Source organism: Rhinopithecus bieti, unplaced genomic scaffold (genome assembly GCF_001698545.2).
Source record: "Rhinopithecus bieti isolate Rb0 unplaced genomic scaffold, ASM169854v2 scaffold_73860, whole genome shotgun sequence".
Taxonomy (NCBI): Eukaryota; Metazoa; Chordata; class Mammalia; order Primates; family Cercopithecidae; genus Rhinopithecus; species Rhinopithecus bieti.
This window is the reverse complement of record NW_016828141.1, coordinates 55,294-74,982: the sequence shown is the minus strand read 5'-3', so window position 1 is coordinate 74,982 and position 19,689 is coordinate 55,294. Positions and strand designations below refer to the sequence as shown.

The 19,689-nt window shown below is 36.3% G+C and overlaps 1 protein-coding gene across 1 annotated transcript in view; it reads left to right on the top strand.

The window, feature by feature from the left end:
• Nucleotides 1–19,139, top strand: part of LOC108523607 (cGMP-dependent protein kinase 1-like) — a 626,604-nt gene extending 607,465 nt beyond the window's left edge. The window contains exons 6-7 of the mRNA XM_017864291.1: nucleotides 10,769–10,846; nucleotides 18,820–19,139. Of these exons, the coding sequence (XP_017719780.1) occupies nucleotides 10,769–10,846; nucleotides 18,820–18,918 (177 nt within the window). The 3' untranslated portion in view covers nucleotides 18,919–19,139. The remainder of the gene's footprint in view (nucleotides 1–10,768; nucleotides 10,847–18,819) is intronic.
• The last annotated feature ends 550 nt before the right edge of the window (nucleotides 19,140–19,689 follow it).

Genomic DNA, 19,689 nt, shown 5'->3' with positions numbered 1-19,689 from the left:
CAGAAGAGTGGAGGTACACACTTCATTGATGATTAGAGCTCTCCTTGTTTGATATCCACTTTTTCACTCCTGGTGGCATGATGGTTCTTGCAGGGAGGGGAAGGGCTCTGACTGTGGTTATCTGGAAACCATCCTTCCTTCCCATGGTAGAGTGATCCTGGTGAAACTTTTAAGCAGTCAAAATGCATGCTGGTATTTGCTGAGATTCTGGTTGTGACTCTTTAGGATGTGTTTCTGTATTCCTTCTCATCCACAGGACATTAACTAGGGAGATCTCTGAATTTTGAATACAAAGTAAGGTTGGAAGTAAACTTTACTATTGTGTTTTTTTTTTGTGATAGAGGAGAGAATGGTAAAGAAGACATTAAACTTTAGATTGTTCAGAGGTTGAAGGTCACTGGGTTAATGATACTGGATTTGGAGAATGACCCAATAAAAATGAATTCATTTCTACTTTATGAGTTATAAGATTCAGTCACTCTGACCTTCTTTTTTTATGTAAACTACATGCACTCATCATCTGAGCACCTTTACATTTGTAGAGATAATTGTACCTTTACAAACACTGTTCTCTGTGCATGGAAAGCCCTTCCGCCTTCTTCCCCATCCAGCGAGGAATCACTGCCTGCTTGGGAAAAGCTTTGTATTATAGATTATTTGTTTACAGTTCTATCTCTGTACACTGAAATTTCCCTAAAAATAATAAAACTAACAATTCATAAGTATATAGCGGTTACAATATGACAGACACTGTGTTTTGTTATTATTAACTCATTCAGTCTTCACAACAATCTGTTTATGGAGGTATGGCTATATTTTGCCAAAAAGAACATGGCATAAGAAAGTTAAGTGACTTTCTTAGGGTTCCAGAGCTGGATTTGTAACCAGGGAGCCTGTCTCCAGTATCTGTTTAACCACAATGCTATGCTGACTCTCTAATTGTTGATTGTGTCTTGTATATCTTTGTAACCTCAGTGTCAAGTGCAGTGTCTCATTCATAGGAGGCACACATAAGTAATGTTGGTTTAATTAATGAAATTAACAAAGGGCTGCACTCTCCTAACCAGGTTGTGTATCTCCTCTGTGCCTAAAGTTCAGACTTGGTAAAAGAGGATTTTACACATTAATTTGAGAAGATCTGGAGGCAAGTTTTTATCCTGCCCAAGAAATATGGGAAAGTGCTGGATATAAATAAAGAGAGTGTCCTGAGTGGAAGATGAGATGTAGCACTTAAATAGAAAAACTCTGTAGTATGAGATATGTGTATTCCTGATTATCCCAGGTGTCTGGTAGGTTGGGACAGGGTGGTGATGGTATGAGGAAGGAAAATTAGAAAAAATGTTCCAGAATTTATTTATTCTTTTGATATCTTGCTTAATTTGTGGATGATGGTATGAGGAACAAAAATTTTCTTTTAGAGAATAGGAAGGAGAGCATATTAAAATTATAACCTGAATGAAGTTATCTATTATCCAAGAAAACAGTTCATAACAGAACAACTCCTTTCAACAATGGTTTTTCCATGAGTGAGAAATGGCCCATTTATGACAACTTTTGTGCACTGAAAAATATTGCTGCCCTAGTTCTGTGATGAAATCTGTGGTGACCATGGATTGGAGATCAGAGTGAGAAGACCTTCTGGTTTACAGATGTGATAGCTAACTGGTTCCAGAATAGATTTTACCTAAAACTTTATATTACAAACCACCAAAATCCAAGGATAGCAATGGTGAGAATTTTATGCTGTTATCAATAGCTTTCAGTCTTTCTTGGCACCTCTAGATAATCTAGGACCAGTCATATATAATGGACAGAGCTTTAACAAATACAAAAGTCCATAGTCAAGAAATGCCTTGCTTGTTGCCTACGTAGCTAGCATGGTTTTTGATTAATCAAGCTGTTTGATGATTCTGTTCTACATGAAGAAGTCTTGCCTTTGGAGTAAATCTGGAATATTAGGGAGAGGTAAGAATTTCCTTTGAGGAATTGACTGATTTTGGCTTCAAAAAGGCAGGTCCCAAGATTTTAAATAATGTTGTTCTTCATCTTAACGTAGGACTCTTCTTCTGAGATATATCTTGTGAAAGAATGAGGTACAAATCATGACCCAAGATCATATTGATTAATCTTAGCAGATTTCCAATGATTATTCCCTGTTTCAAACATTTATTAATCATGCTTTAATTGAGATGTACATGAAATATACATGTATATGTATGTATAAATACAGTGGGCATACCAAGGTGGTTTATACTTATTGCAGCTATTTTTATAATCAGTAGCAGTTACCATAGTATTAGTAATTGCTTGAATTGGTAATTGGCCTGAATGACATATGACCTAATCATTAGAAAAGTGTCAATTATGGATGATCTATGCTTTAATAAAGACTTAAGCCTAACTCCAAACTTAAATATAGAGGAAATAATGATGTAACCTTGGGCTGAAATAATTTAGGGTGAGAATTTATTTCAGAATGATATACTGTGTTTTAGTTTATATTAACTGACATTCAGTGAGAGATTACATTACAGTCAGACTGAAAATGAATTTGCTAGTTACAACATGGTATATTTCATAGCAATAACTATGACTGTGATCTAACAAAAGAAAATAAATCATTTATATTTACCAAGGAGTCACCATCAAGGCCTTCAACAACCATATCCAGTGCCGTTAGTATGCCTCTGTCACGTGTCATCAAATATGTGTAGAATTTTAAAATACCTAAATGTACATTTATGTATTAATGTTAAATTCTGAGAACCCAAAGGCACACAATATTAACAAAAAAGCCATACCTTATTTTCCAGCAGCAATGAGAAGACAGGCTTTTTTAACTCACAAGTTTTAGAAATAAAATTTCAAGTTATTGTCTTTGGGGAAATGTATTGCTTAATTTAGACATGCTGTCAATTTTCTTTATCTATCCTCCTAATCTCTGGTTTATAACTCCGTTTTCTTATTTGAAATGAAGAGATTTGGGCTAAATCTATCTTCAATCTAGTTATTCCTCAACAAATATATATTGAATGCCTATTTTGTGTTAGGCACTGTTCTAAGTGAAACAATGAATATAGCATAAGACCTCCAGGTAATGGGGGCAGGAGTCACAGATAGCAAGCAAAAGAGTAATAATTTCAGATCATAAAGAGTGTGATAGAAGGCTCTTCTCACAGGAGGCTTTGCTGTGGTTTGCAGTTATGCTGGTTATCAAGCAGTCATTAAAGCATGCAGGAGCGTTTTGGCAGCAGCAAACCTTTGGATAGCTTTCTTTTTTAAAATTTATTTATTTATTTATTTATTTTTTTGAGACAGAGTCTTGCTCTGTCACCCAGGCTGGAGTACAGGGTCGTGATCTTGGCTTACTGCAAGCTCCTCCTCCCGGGTTCACACCATTCTCCTGCCTCAGCCTCTCGAGTAGCTGGGACTACAGGCGCTAATTTTTTTGTATTTTTAGTAGAGATGGAGTTTCACCTGTGTTAGCCAGGATGTTCTCGATCTCCTGACCTCGTGATCCTCCCACCTTGGCCTCCCAAAGTGCTGGGATTATAGATGTGAGCCACCGCACCCGGCCGGATTTCTTTCTAACACCATGGAAATACACACAGTAATGTGGGATACAAAGTGAATGGGGTCGGAGTGCACATTGGTAAGATTGGCTAGAAAAAGGCTTTATGAGCCCCAGTGATGACAGCAAGATAATGTCAAAAATCTTAAGGAGGAGTGTTAGACAGAGGGCCAGTTGAGTGCAAAGTCCCGAGGAGGGATCCAGCATGGCACATACCAGTCACATAAAAAAAAGCCAGCGAGTCTGAAACAGAATCACAAGGGTGATAACGGGAAGGGAAAGAATGGAGAAGTTAATAGGGGTCAGAATACAGATAATTTTACAGACCACAATAAATTGTTTATGATTTTACTTGTAGCAAGAAGCCATTGAAAGTTTTTAAGCAATCAAGTGTTTTCATTTGATTTGTTATTTGAAAGGTCACTTTGATGGCAGTGAGAAAAAAAGAGGGGATGATTTGGGTATGATGAGTGGGCAAGTGACAGGGAGACCAGATAAGAAGATATTGCAAAAGTCCAAGATAAGATTTTGTCTTGAATAAGAGAAATAACAATGGAGATAATGGAAGAATATTGGGCTTAGCACATGAATTGGAAGTAGAAGGCTTTGTAATGGACTGACTGTGGACAATATTAATGATGGGGATTAAGGAAGACTACCTCATTTGTACAATTATTTTTGAGTCCCTACTATGTTCCAAGCACAAGGTGAGGCACTGGGGATTTTATGTATGGTGAATAGAACTAGACACAGTTCTTGCTTTCAGAGGAGTTAAAATCTGGTGAAAAATAGTCATACAAGTCAATAAATACAAGCCTAGAAAAGGGCAATGCAATATAGCTGTGTGGTATTGTAAGTTCCTACAATGGAGAGACCTAATTTAGCCAGAATGTGTGTCTGTGAGTTGTGCTGTGTGTGTGAGAGAAGCAGAGTGTCTGTGTGATTATGTGTAGTGGTGGTGGTAGGGTGGATATGCCAGGTGAGAGAAGGGCTGGGATCTGAAAGAAAAGGTGGAATATAACTAGGGAAGCAGCAGTGGAAGTCATGGTCAGTAGGAGCTGTTCAGGGACTGTTGGTGGCACAGTCAAGGGAACAAACCTCAGAAGGCTGTCAGGGTGGGAGAGCAAAAATCAGGAAAAAGTGAGAAGAAGGTTGGATACTATGGCATTGAGCAAGACATGGTAGTTGTATGGCATGCTCAGGAGATTGGCTTTTATCTTAATAACTATGGAAACCTTTGAAAGGAAACTGTCTAATTGCTAAGGTTTCTTCTTACTCTAAATTCTGTATATTTCTTTGATTTAATTTGAAATATGAAAATGGTAGAGCTATAAAATGAACTTCAAAAACCAGTGAAGGTGCTGGCATTTGATTAACATAATTAGAGAGCCTCTTGAAGAATCAGCATTCAAGATTATCTTCCCCTCTGGTGCAATTAAATGTTTCAGAATAGCTTAGTCATTACAGTCCTGGTGTTATGACATCATGAATATTATCTTTCCCAAATCTGGAATGCCTTTGGCCACTGTTCCATAGGTTGTTCTGTGACCCCTGGATTTTATGAGCTCATGCAACATGGACATAAGTTCAGTGAATGCCTGTATAGGTAAACAAATATTTATATGGCAACTGTGGGTGTTGAGTTCTGAAACACCATATCAGATGATATTAAGAAGATGATTAGATAAGTTTCATGAATTAAATAGACTAGATTATATATCTGGATATCATTGCCAAACTTTCAGCTTCTTAAGATGAAGAGATTAAGAATATAAAAAAATTTAGAGTAATTACAATGAGCTGGGGGCAGTTTTGTTCCCAACAGAGTAATTAGCGATGTCTGGAGACATTTTTGATTTCTACAGCTGGGGTTAGGGTGCTACTAGCGTCTAGTTGGAAGAGGCTGACAACTCTGTTAAACATCCTGCAGCAAAACTGAATGTACAGGATATCTCCCTACAATAAGAACTAATGGCCTCAAAATGTTAATAGTGCTGAGGTTAAGAAACCCTTACTTTTGGCCGGGCGCGGTGGCTCAAGCCTGTAATCCCAGCACTTTGGGAGGCCGAGACGGGCGGATCACGAGGTCAGGAGATCAAGACCATCCTGGCTAACAAAACCCCGTCTCTACTAAAAATACAAAAAAAAAAAAACTAGCCGGGCGACCTGGCGGGCGCCTGTAGTCCCAGCTACTCGGGAGGCTGAGGCAGGAGAATGGCGTGAACCCGGGAGGCGGAGCTTGCAGTGAGCTGAGATCTGGCCACTGCACTCCAGCCTGGGCGACAGAGTGAGACTCCGTCTCAAAAAAAAAAAAAAAAAGAAACCCTTACTTTCACTCATTTTAGTATATTACAAATAATTTTGGTTTCCTGAAAGAAAATAACTATCAAATGGATAAGGATATGCTTTTTAAAAGGAGATGGATGAGGGGAATGAGCTCACTTAAGTTAAGAGTTCCTCAATTTTGGGTGCTTTTATTTGCATTTTCTACTTTTCCAAAATAATTGTATATTCACTAGTATTATTTGATCATAATGAGCTGCTTATTTTCCTCTTTCCGGGATGCTTTTCGCCTGCTTATCATTGGTGACCTCTTCATCCTTCTGTTGGGGCTCAAGAATCCTCTGTGGAGAAGCTCTTAGGAAGTCACATGTCTCCCAGACTGTGCTCTCACACATATAACCCTGTACTTATACACAGGAAAGCATTTTGCATACTGGATCTTGAATTAGGAACCAAGTGAGAAACAAGACAAAGAGTAGGATAAATGGAGGCAAACATTACCATTATTACTAATAAAATCTGGGTTACAGGATGTACCTTTGGTATGACAGCCGGGTGGTCTTCCCAAATTGAACGCTATCATTGTGCAGAATTAGCTGCCCTGTCACAGAAGCTCAGACAAGGGCAAACTTCACTATTGTGGAGAGAAGAGACTTCCCCCGGAGAAGCACCAATGCCAGCCCTCTGTGGGAAGCTCCCTTCCATGAGGAAAAGATGAGAAGTTGAGATGAGCATCCATAGCTGTTTAATTCCAAGTTTATCAATCAGATAAGTGATGCCACTTTTGCTCGTGCAGAGTGAGGAAAGGGGAAGAGAAAGGTACTTAGTTTTACTAACTGAGCTTCATTCACGTGGAAGGAAATATCAAGAGTGGGAAAGATGTTCTCCTCTCCCCCTTGCCCCAAAGCTACAACTGTAACTCTGCTACTACCTTTGCTATCCAGTACAGTATCTATTATGTGTGACTATTTAAACTTGAATTTATTAAGATTAAATAAATTTTAAAATTCAGTTTCTCAGTCACACTGGTCATATTTCAAGTGCTCAGTAGCCCCATATGTCTTGTGGCTACCATATTGGATAATACAGTTATAGAACATTCCAGTGGATGGTGCTATTATGAGATTTTACCCCACTCATCTTTGTATTATCAATGCCTATAAAAAGGCCTGCCTCTGAGGCCCTCAGAAATGTTTGCTGGAAAGGCACACTGGCTCATGCCTATAATCCTAACACTTGGGGAGGTCAAGGTGGGAGGATCACTTGAGCCCAGGAGTTTGAGACCAGCCTGGGCAACAAATAGGGAAACCCTATCTCTACAAAATAATAATAATAATAAATTAGCTGGGCATGGCAGTGTACGTCTGTGGTCCCAGCTACTTGGGAGTCTGTATTAGTCCATTCTCATACTGCTGGTAACGTCACACCTAAGACTGGGTAACTTAGAAAAAAGTTTAATGAACTCACAATTCCACATGGCTGGGGAGGCCTCACAATCATGGCAGAAGGCAAAAGGCACTCTTACATGGTGGCGGACAAGAGAGAATGAAAGCCAAGTAAAAGGAGAAATCTCTTATAAAACTATCAGGTCTCATGAGACTTATTTACTACCACAGGAACAGTATGGAAGAAACGGCTCCCATGATTCTATTGTCTCCTACCAGATCCCTCCCACAACACATGGGAGTGGGTACTACCATTTGAGATGAGATTTGAGTGGGCATACAGAGCCAAACCATATCATTCCACACTAGCCCCTCCCAAATCTCATGTCAAAACCAATCATCCCTTCCCAACAGTCCCCCAAAGTCTTAACTCACAGTAGCATTAACACAAAAGTCCACAGTCCATAGTCTCATCTTAGACAAGGAAACTTCCTCCTGCCTATGAGCTGGTAAAATCAAAAGCAAGTTAGTTACTTCATAGATACAATGGAGATACAGGCATTGGATAAATACACCCATTCCAAATGGGAGAAATTGGCCAAAACGAAGGGGCTAAAGGCCCCATGCAAGTTCAAAATCCAGCAGGGCAGTAAAATCTTAAAGCTTCAAAAATGATCTGCTTTGACTCTGTGTCTCACATCTAGGTCACACTGATGCAAGAGGTGGGTTTCCATGGTCTTGGGCAACTCCACCCCTGTGGCTTTGCAGAGTACAGCCTTTCTCCTGGCTGCTTTCATGGATTGGCATTGAGTGTCTGTGACTTTTCCAGGTGCACTGTGCATGCAAGCTGTCAGTGGATCTACCATTCTGTGGTCTGGAGAATGGTGGCCCTCTTCTCACAGCTTCGCTAGGGAGTGCTTCAGTGGGGGACACTCTGTGGGGTCTCGCATCCCACATTTCCCTTCAGCACTCCCCTAGCAGAGGTTCTCCATGAGAACTCTGCCTCTGCAACAAACTTCTGCTTGGATATCCAGGCGTTTCCATACATCCTCTGAAATCTAGACAGAGGTTCCCAAATATCAATTCTTGACCTCTATGCACCCACAGGCTTAACACCACATGGAAGCTGCCAAGGCTTGGGGCTTGAACCCTCTGAAGCCACAGCCTGAGCTGTACCTTGGCCCCTTTCTGCCAGTGCTAGAGCAGCTGAGATACAGAGCACAAAGTCCCTAGGCTTTACACAGCAGCGGAGCCCAGGGTCTGGCCAATGAAACCATTTTTTCCTCCTAGACCCCTGGGCGGGTGTTGGGAGGGCCTGCCACAAAGGACTTTGATATACCCTGGAGACACTTTGCCCATTGTCTTGGTGATAAACATTTGGTTTCTTGTTGCTTATGAAAATTTCTGCAGCCAGCTTGAATTTCTTCTCAGAAAATAGATTTTTCTTTTCTGTTGTACCATCAGGATGCAAATTTTATCAGCATTTTGGTCAAAGCCATTCAGTAAGTCTCTAGGAAGTTCCAATCTTTCCCACATCTTCCTGTCTTCTGAGCCCTCCAAGTCTCTAGGAAGTTTCAAACTTTCTCACATTTTCCTATCTTCTTTTGAGCCCTCCAAACTCTTCCAGCATCTGCTTGTTACCTGATTCCAAAGTCACTTTCACATTTTTGGGTATCTTTACAGCAGCACCCACTCCCAGTACCAATTTACTCTACTAGTTTGTTCTCATGCTGCTTATAAAGACATACCTGGGACTGGGTAATTTATAAAGAAAAATAGATTTAATGGGCTCATAATTCCACATAGCTGGGGAGGCCTCACATTCATGGCAGACGGCAAAAGGCACATCTTACATGATGGTGAACAAGAGAGAATGAGAGCCAAACGAAAGGGGAAATGAAACCTCTTATAAAACCATCAGATTTCTTAAGACTTATTCACTACCATGAGAACAGTATGGAAGAAACTGCCCCCATGATTCAATTATCTCCCACCAGGCCCCTCCTACAATCTGTGGGGATTATGAAAGCTACAATTAAGATGAGCCACAGAATGAGACCCTGCCTCAAAAAGGTGTTTGTTAAATGAACACATGAAAGTGGATTACTGCCATTTTGTTTTTCAAATCTGCATGTTGTAAAGTTCTTTCCATTTGAATGCAGCAAAACATGAAACTTGAACATAGATATCTTGTTAAATGGAATAAATGAGTTGAAGAATATGCATTCTATAATATTATTTTTATTTAGAAATAATTATTTGTATGCATGTGTGTGTGCAGGGTGGGGTGGTGGTGGTTAAAAGCATAGAAAAAAGTCTTGAAGTGTACATACCAGACTGTATATATCATCTGGTGGTTGAAATTGAGGGAAAGGAATAAGGAATACCTTTTTTACTTAAAAATTTTGTTCCTAGAAAACTGAATTACTTTTGAGTAAAAAAATTAGCAAATTAGATAGTATGTTAACTTTCCAGATACACTAAGAAAATAATGGCTCTTTTCAATGTCAAGTATTAATGAAAGGCAATTTTAAGGCAATCTTAGCATTTATGTGTTAAGAAAAATGGTATTGAAGCATAAGGACAATTAATACCTATCAGCCTAATGGATATTGCACGTAAACAATGAATTCTGTTTTGTTAGGAGTGTGCAAAATAATGTTTTATTTCCCAAAAGTAGAGCTTCTCTGCTATGCTGCAGAGAAGCATAGGGTCAGACGGCACAGTTCTCATTTTTCTGTTAGACCTCTTGACCCAGCAGTATACTTTCTCCCACCTCTCCTTATTGAAATTACTTTTGTTCATTGCAGAAGTAATCTTCACCCTGGAAACGGACCTAGTTGTGGTGTCCATGTCAGAATACTGATATACTGACTATGATAATCCTTTTGCAGCCTTACCTCACTCCTCGTTTGATGGTTTATAAGCTCACAGATGCTGGACCAGAATTCAGTCCATAAAATTAAGACATTCTATTTGACAGGGCCAAGTCTAAACTCCTGAAGCAAGAACACTAAAGCATGAAGTGGTGCCTTAAAAAGTAACTAGGGCCATCTAACCCACAATAAAAATCAACCTGGTTTCAAATGAAGATTTTTGCATTCTGTAACAATTTCTTAGGAAAAAAGGGCTCTCGTTATGAGAATACAAAACCCAATGAAAATGTCAAGTAAAATAATATAGAATTAGTAGTTTAATTAGCAGCTCTGCTGTTTTGTTTCATGCTCAGTTGATGGGAGAAAAGAATATTTTCATCAAACAATTGAAATGAATGAATTTAAAGATATGATATAATCACCTAGAAAAATGACATTAAAAGCAGTCTTGAAAATGAGCATTACAGAAATGTTATCTTTGTAAATATTACATACATTAACTAATATTCATTATTAAATCACGATGGTTCTAGGCTTGGATAAAATTCCATCAGGATGAATGTATCCCTGGGGGTTGATATTTGAAGAGGCTGAGCTGTTTGGTAGCTTACTCCTTGCTTAATTTTTTTTTTCTTATTGTTTCTACTTTTCAGACCCACTATGAAAATGGAGAATATATTATCAGGCAAGGAGCAAGAGGGGACACCTTCTTCATCATCAGCAAAGGAACGGTAAGCTTTGGTGACACAGACAGTGATGCATCAGGGGAGTCTTGGATTGGTTAGTAACTCCAGTAGGAACACATGCAGAGTCTTGTGCTATATGTGTTCGTCTCATTTATTGACACAGAGAGGTATTAGAGAATGGATCTTAAAAAAATGAAGCAGGAGGGAAAAAAAGGTGGAGCTTTGAAACCAGTAAGTAGCTTACTTGCTAATAATCATAATATTAGATGTCACTGATATATTTGTGTGAATAGAAAGATCTCCATCATTAAAATAATATAATAAAAAAGAAAATACCAGCTGGATGTGGTGGCTCATACCTGTAATCCCAGCACTTTGGGAGGCCAAGGCAGGCAGATCACTTAAGCTCAGGAGTTCAAGACGAGCTTGGGCAACATGTCAAACCCCATCTATACAAAAAGTAGAAAAAATTAGCTGGGCATGGTGGTGCATGCCTGTGGTCCCAGATACTTAGGAGGCTGAGACAGGAGGATTACTTGAGCCCAGGAGGCGAAGGTTGCAGTGAGCCAAGATGGTGCCACTGCACTTCAGCCGTGGTAATAGGCAAGACTTTGCCTCCAAAAAAAAAAAAAAAAAAAAAAAAAAAAAAAAAAAAAGAAAGAAAGAAAGAAAGAAAGAAAGAAAGAAAGAAAGTACTTAGGTCATTTACAAAATTCATCTAGTCAGCAGGTAACCTCGCTATAATGAAACATCTGGGTTTTGAAATCAGCATGGCCCTAAATTTCTTAATCCTGTTAGCACCAACCAGCTTAGTCATTTTTAATGCCTTAGGAAGTTGCTAATAGCTCCTGAGATGATACAGGCGATAGATACCTGCACTATGTTTTAAGTTACTTTTCATAAATACACATTCTTGGAATAATACACTAACTAAAAACTACTAAAAGTGATAAATTATAAAGGAAGGGGTAAAAATGGAGTAGACAAAGGTTACGGATGCAAAATCATACTTTATTTCTTAAACTGTTTTAGTTTTTCATCAACATGAATTTATTTATATCTTAAAAGTACAAAATTGAGTGAATTGGAAAATAGAATTTTTTTAGATTCATACTATACTATTATATTACTAAAATACCTTAAATTTCTTTCCACAGTGAAGTGATTTAAACTTATTTTTCTTTATTATGTATCATTACAAGGAATTCATATCTCTGTATGTACTAAGTATAGGAAGAGATGGAGAAGGAAATGCAAGTAGAAAGGAATTTATATGCCAGTTTCTATTTTTATAATTATCACTTTATTAATGAAGCAAATTTATTTCTTCTAATTTAATAAAATGACTGACTCTGCTAACTTATAGTTCATATATAGAGAAATTTCCAGTCACAGTGAATAGAATGAGGTGGAAGATTATAAGTATTATTGAATCACAATTTAGGTAATTCTCCTTGGACGAATTTTGGATCAAGTGTATGCATATGTCAATATTTATATCAATGGCATGTCACACAAAAATGAAGAAAACAATATTTGTATTTTTATTATTCCTATTCTTTTGACTGATCTCTGAATGCCTGGGATAGAAGTAGAACTCAAGGCTGACTTCTTAAAAGGCATCATGAAATGACATGTCTGACCGCGGTTATAGTTAAAATTGTATCTTGTATTTTCCAATGTTAGAATATAAGAAAATGTTAACATTTTGTAGTTTATATGATAGATTGTTAGAGCTTATTATTTACTGTCTTATTGGTTAGATTGACTAAAGAATCAGGGAAAATTTAAAATCACCATGGATATAAATGATTCAAAAGATTGCATGGGGAATTTGTCCTGACATTCTAGATTTGTTTTGTCTTTACTACATTGCTAATTCTTTGCTGTGATGGAATGATGTGTTTGTCCTTTGAGATGGATTTCTGACAGGCTTTTGCTATCACCCTGTTAGTGCAAATTTTACTGCCTAAAAGTAGTGCTTTGTAACCAGTTTCAGCTGAAGACAGGTGCATTAGTTGTGCCTTTTTACGAGTTTCGTAGTAAGTGTAAGTAGAAACAGTGTGGAAATTATACCACAGGAACCATTTCCCTTGGTAATATTTCAGAGCACTCTGGGGATTCTGGGAGGGAAGTAATGCTAATATATTAGACTCTCTTGACACATTCAAGATCTTTTACTTTAAACCAGACATCAATTTCTACTAACTTACTTTTCTAGGTGATACAAGTTAGCTGCTATGATTCTTAGTTATGTAAATTACATAATAATTGTATTAATTTTATTCATTCTAATACTAATATGCTAACAATATTAATTATATTAGTTCTAATTCTAACATATTAAAATCATTAAGAATATGTCACCATACACAATAATTGGAATATATTAAGTCTTAACAAGCAGAAGGTAAGGTCAGCATACTTACGTCCCAATGGCAAACAGCACTAAAGACAGGTGAATTATAAGAGAGTAGGCTCAGTTCAGCAGGCAAATAAGTTGTAGAACTGGAATTTTCTACAATTATATGTTATATTTTTTTTTAGGTGTACAGATGTCAACTTGTTTTCCCATGCATTTAAAAAATGTATAAAGGATAACCTTGGCCAAGATCTGTTTCTTGCTGCTACCAAACTGGCTTTTTCTTAGAAAATGCTGTGAGATAGAAGGAGACACAGCAGGGGCTGCCAAGCTACAAATGAAATTCCCCTTGTTCAGTTCCACTTATTTAAGTGTAAAACAATTTTTATTCTTCCATTAAGCACATTCACACAAAGAGAGAAGCATTATAAAATAAGCTTTGCAATACTTGTTTTCCCCATTAAGCCTGTGCAATCTGATTTTCTAAAACCTAAGGCAGAATGCTTGCAGTGATGATGGCTAAAGTACCTGGTGCTGCCTCAAGTAGAAGCTCAGTTAGTTCTCTATACTTCAATCACTCCATTACAGCTGCCTGGATACATGACTTGCTTCTCCAACAGTGAACTATAAAGCACCAAAGATTCCTGCATTTGTCCCTGCAGTTGTGTCACATCACAGAATGAACTATCTCTTTATAAATAAATCAAATGAAAATTGAACAGGATGGGTAAGCAAAGTTGCAGAGTTCTAATAATAGTTCAAAAGCATTTTGATTTTTCTGATTCCATTCAACATACCTTGTATCCTACCATTAGAAAAAAAAAGGGATTCAAAAATTCTTTTCTATCAAATGGCATTTAAAATTACATGGCTTTGCTTCATAAAATTAACAAGTATTTAAACATGCCAATTAAACATGTTGCCTTAACACAATGCTCAATGTTTTTTAATATAAAAAGTGTTCTGTTATGGAAATTTTATTTGCATATGTATACATATATTTATGTATACATTATGGTGAACCCTCTGGAAAACCTTTTTTAAATATCAAGAACAAGATAAAGATATATATTATTACCAATCTTGTTTAGTGTGGTACTAGACATCCCAAATACTATAGTAAGTTAAGAAAAATAAATAATATTTGTAAATAAAGAAACAATAATTATTTATACATGTTTTGAGTTTCATTTAGGATTTTATGTAGAAATATATATTATTAAAATTAATAAGAGTTTAGCAAATTAGCATTATTCAGTACATTTTTCTTTATTAATGGAACTGTTCTATATCTCTACACAACCCAATATAATAGCTATTAGTCACACTTGCTATTAAAGTAAAATTACCTAACTTAACTTTAATGTTAATTTCTCAGTAGCAGTAGCCACATTGCAATAGCTGCTAGTGGTGACTGTATTGGACATTATAGAACTGGATATTTTACTATAAATGAATATTGAAAAAACCATATCATTCAACGTATTCTACCATATTAACAGTCTAAAGAAAACAAATCACATTATCATGTCAAATGATGAAGTGAAAGGGTGTGACAAGTGTAACATCCATTCATAAAAAAAATTCTCAGCAAATTGAGAATATAAGAGAACTTTCTTGCCCTGATAAGTGGTATCTACAATATGCCTACAGTTCACATACTTAGGATGAGAAACAGAGCAATCAAGAAATGAAAGCAACTGACAATAAAAGGAAAGTCTTTTCAACAAATGGTGATGGAACCATTGGTACCATGGACCAAAACAGGAGAACCTTGACCTAGACTTTATACCTTCAATAAAAATTAAATTAAAATTGGTAATAGATTTAAAAGTAAAACAAAGCTATAAAACTTTCAAGAGAAATATATGACTTGCGGCTAGATAGGAAGAGTTCCTAGACATGATACCACCAGCACAATCCATAGAGAAAAATGATAAATTGGGCTTTACCAAATTTAGAAACTTTTATTTTGCGAAAAACACTTTTCAGAGAATGGAAAGACAAATTACTAACAGGCAAAATTATTTGAAAAGTACACATTTGGTAAGGGGCTTATATTGATCCTATCCTTTATTGAACCTATATAAAAAACACTTAAAAATCAATAAAAAAAACACTTAAAAATCAACAAAAAACACTGAAGTGCCCACTAACAAAAAATAAAAGAATGAAGGACTTGAACACATCAGCAAAGAAGATACACAAATGGCAAATATGCACATGAAGAGGTGTTCAAAATGATTAGTCATTAGAAAATTGCATATTGAAATACTGAGATACTACTGCATACTTAATAGAATGGCTAAATCTGAAAACAAAAATTAACAACATCAAGTGCTAGTGAGGATGCAGAGCAACCAGTATTCTCATACACTGCTCTTGGGAATGCAAAATGGTAAAGCCATTCTGGAAAACAATTTGTAGTTTCTTATAAAGTTAAATAAACATTTACCGTATGACACAGCAATTGCTCTTTGTGATATTTATTCTAGAGAAATGAAAATATAGCTCACACAAAAACTCTGCATCAGTGTTTGTAGCATCTCTATTCATAATTGCCAAAACTAGAAATAAACAAATTATGTTATATTCATTCAATGAAATATTAGCAATAAAAAACATAAACTATTGAACCATGCAACAACTTGGATGAATCTTCAAGGCCTAATGCTGAGTAAGAAAAAAACATCTGAGAAGGTTAAATATTCTATTATTTCATTTATATGGCATTCTCCAAAAGTTAAAATTAGTTTGATGCAGAACAGACTATAGGGGTGAGGAATGAGAAGGATATGACTACAAAACATAGCATGAAGGAGTTTCTGGAGAAATTGTTCTGTATCTAATTGTTCTGGGAATTAGACAAAACTATCCATGTGTTTAAGTTCACACAACTATATTCCAAAAAAGAAGTAAATTTTACTGTATGATGGAAGTTAAATTTACTATATGATAACTTAAAAATTCATGTACCTTTCTAAATACTGTACCAAGTAACTAAAATATGTTTTAAAATACCATTTCAAAATCAAGTATCTAGGCATATCTGTAACAAGAAAATGTTCAAGTCTTTTAAGAAGAAAATTGTATTTAAAATATTATAATGAAGAGCAAAACACCAACATGGAAGAACATCTGAAAGAAAGAGAAACACGTTGGGAGTTACTACAGTATATATCAAAACTTTTTATAAGGTTCAGGTAATGGAAAAAAATGTGGCCTTAATTTGACTGAAAACCAGACAAATATGTCAGAGTAAGAATGTTGAGCCCAGATAAAGATCCATTATAATATGGAAGCTTGATTTAGGATAGCGTGGACACTACAGATATCACAACTGGTTATGCATAGGGACATAAATAAAATGGGATCCCTAGCTCACACCATACACAATGCCACTTTCAGATGTAAATGTGAAAAGAAAAATTAGGAAAAAATTAAAAGGTAATTGGGAGAATACTTCTATTATCTTGGGATAAGAAAGGATTTCTTGCATAAGATATTTTAAAATGCAAACAATAAAAGATAAAATGGTTAAGTGTAATTGCATTAAAATTAATAAATTTGTTCAACAAGACATCACAAAGATGGTTTAGACAAACCACACTCTTGTGAATGGACAACCAAAGTAAAGATAATCAGTCCAATAGAAAATAGGCAAAAGCACGATCAGACACATAATCAAAAGAAGCACAAGTGGCTCAAAAAATAAGATGATAAAATCTCCCACCTCCATTAATAATAAGGGAAATACCATCTAATACCTACCTTTCTGGAAAAAAATCAAAGTCTGACAATATTAAGTATTGATAACAGTCTAATATAATATGCGTTTTCATCCATTGATGGTAGGAATGTAAGATTGTACCAAGAGTGAGTTAATATCTAGTAAAATTGAAGATGCATATACTTAATAACCTTGTTCTTTATCCATAAACGTTGGCCCTAGTGAACTCTTAGCCATGGACACTAGAGCACATGTATAAGAATGTTCACAGTAACACAGTTAATAGTACAATAAAAACAAAATATAACAAAAATAAAACTGGAAGCCACCCACATTTATATCTACAGAATTAGTACATTGCATAATAGTCATATAATGGAATACTGTTTAAACAAAGAAACTAAATTTTAGCTTTTATATGAACATGAGTGAATCAGAACCTCAAGAATAAGGGCCCAGTAACTTTTATTTTAGATCTGACTCCCTACAGAAGATTCCGCATCTATAAAAGCCTCGTCAGCATACAAATTAGTGTCTCTGTGATACAGCTTAGTGGTAAGTAAAAGTGTTAAAAACTGAATTTCCATGGTTTTGAAACACTGTGTGGAGGAGTAATCAAATGGATCAGTGGAGAATAATAATTGAATTTCCTCCACCTTACACAGACCTTCTTAATACTTATAAAAATTCTGGTCTTTGACATCTAATCTCTAGATTCAGAAACCTGAAACATAGTATTATTAAATGTGTTTAAGTGTTTTTAGCATTGTTTCAAGAAATTAGTTTTTTACTTCATCACATTTTCCAGGTAGGTGAATTTTAACTATTTAACCTTTCTGGATGACAAAAAGACAGTTTTATGAATGTTAGTAGAGCTTGAGGGAGATATGAATTAACACAAAGGTACAAGTTACTCTATTTTTGTTTTCATTCATGCAACAAAAAACATTATCACTTGCCTTCTGTTAAGTCACAAGTCCTGTGTGTTCTAGGCTATCTATCTTGTTAGTAATGACACATTCTGTTAAAACAATTTACAACTATTTATTGAGTGCTTATTATAATTTGTGGAGAATGCCAAAGAAATACAACTTTCTTTTAAGGGCACTTTATTTAGTATAGTAAAAAAGGGCATGTATGTAGTGTATACATCTTTAGAAATATAAATCCTACCAAATGAAGCATATGAATTATTAGGGATATAGTCAATTAGAACCATGCAAGAAATCTTTATGAAAATGTGATGTGTCTTCAAATGAAAGCTGGATTCTTCTCAGGGAAAGGGACAGGCTTATCCTAGAGAAAGTAGGATATGCCTGTGGAGGCATGTAAAAGGCTGTTCATTTCAGCAGAAAGAAAGAAAAAAATGGAAACAATATAACTGCCAATTTACAAGATATGGGTAAGTAAATATATTTACATAATGAGATAAAACTCATACATTAAAATGAATGAAAGAGATTTATACCTAAGAGCACGGAATAAATAATTAAAACAATATTAAGGGAAAAAAGTAAGTTGCAGAATGAGGAATACTACTTATATTATTAATATATTTTAAAAATACATGTACATAAACACATAAAAAAGATGGACAGAATGCTCACTAGGTTCATTATAGTGGTTGCTTCATACAGGCAGGAAAATTAGAATGGAGATGAGGAGTGAGATCAAATTTACTAGTAATGTATTATTTCTTTAAAATAACTTGAAAGGATAACAAAATATTTGGAGGTGAGCTCTTGTGGTTTTCCTGGGAATTTGTAATATTGTTCTTTGGTCCTGTTAGTGGTAATTTAAAGGTTTTTTTCTTTATAAAATAAATTCAGAAAATAAACAAGAAATGGAATTAACCTCATTAATTAGTGTTCCTTTGTTCATTGTAGGTAAGCAGTGGATTTAAACTTCCATTGTATCTCTTTGTAGGTAAATGTCACTCGTGAAGACTCACCAAGTGAAGACCCAGTCTTTCTTAGAACTTTAGGAAAAGGAGACTGGTTTGGAGAGAAAGCCTTGCAGGGGTAAGTCGATCATGTGTAATACAGGTTTTTGTTTGAGTGCTACATAAATTCCTGTCTGAAATTTTGAGCTCCTAGCACAATAGGCTTTTTATTTGGTACTTATCCCAATATCAAATATGGACCCTTGATGATAAATCAATTGTTATTTATTTTCAGCTGGACTTGGAATCTGTTTGAATAGGTTGTAGAATAAATTCCTTAATTTCTAATAAATCAGTGTTATATTAATCGGAAACATTTTCAGGTTTGTGTACTTAATTGCAACTTTAAAGAGAGGAAGTCCCTGCTACATTTTGTGCAATGATTTTACCTAGAATCATTAATATGGTTGTTTGAAATTTTTGAAATCCTTAAACCTGTTTGTACCAACAATTGTTATGGGATCTTTGGGGTGTCAATTTCCTGGCTGGAAACCAGTGGCTGGTGGCACCTTTGACCGAGTTTTGCTCGGGCCCACTGGGCTCAGTGTGCCCACTTGGCCTGGCAGACTGCACTCAGTTCACACCACTGACCTGGTTCCCACACCTTCAAGGGAGACTGCAAGTCAGGCATGAAGTGGCAAGGGGTGTGTGAGTGAGCGTGGGGTCCGGCCACTGCACAGGCAAACAATCTGGCTGCTGCTGTGAGGTGCGCAGCTCCAGGTGCTGGCATGGGCTCTTTGTAAGGCTGCAGCTGGACCAAGCACACCACAAGGAGCTTCCCCGGCTGGCACCAGGGAATGTGGTCGTGCCTGGAAGCTTAGAGACACCAGGAACTGCATAGCCCCAAACCGAGA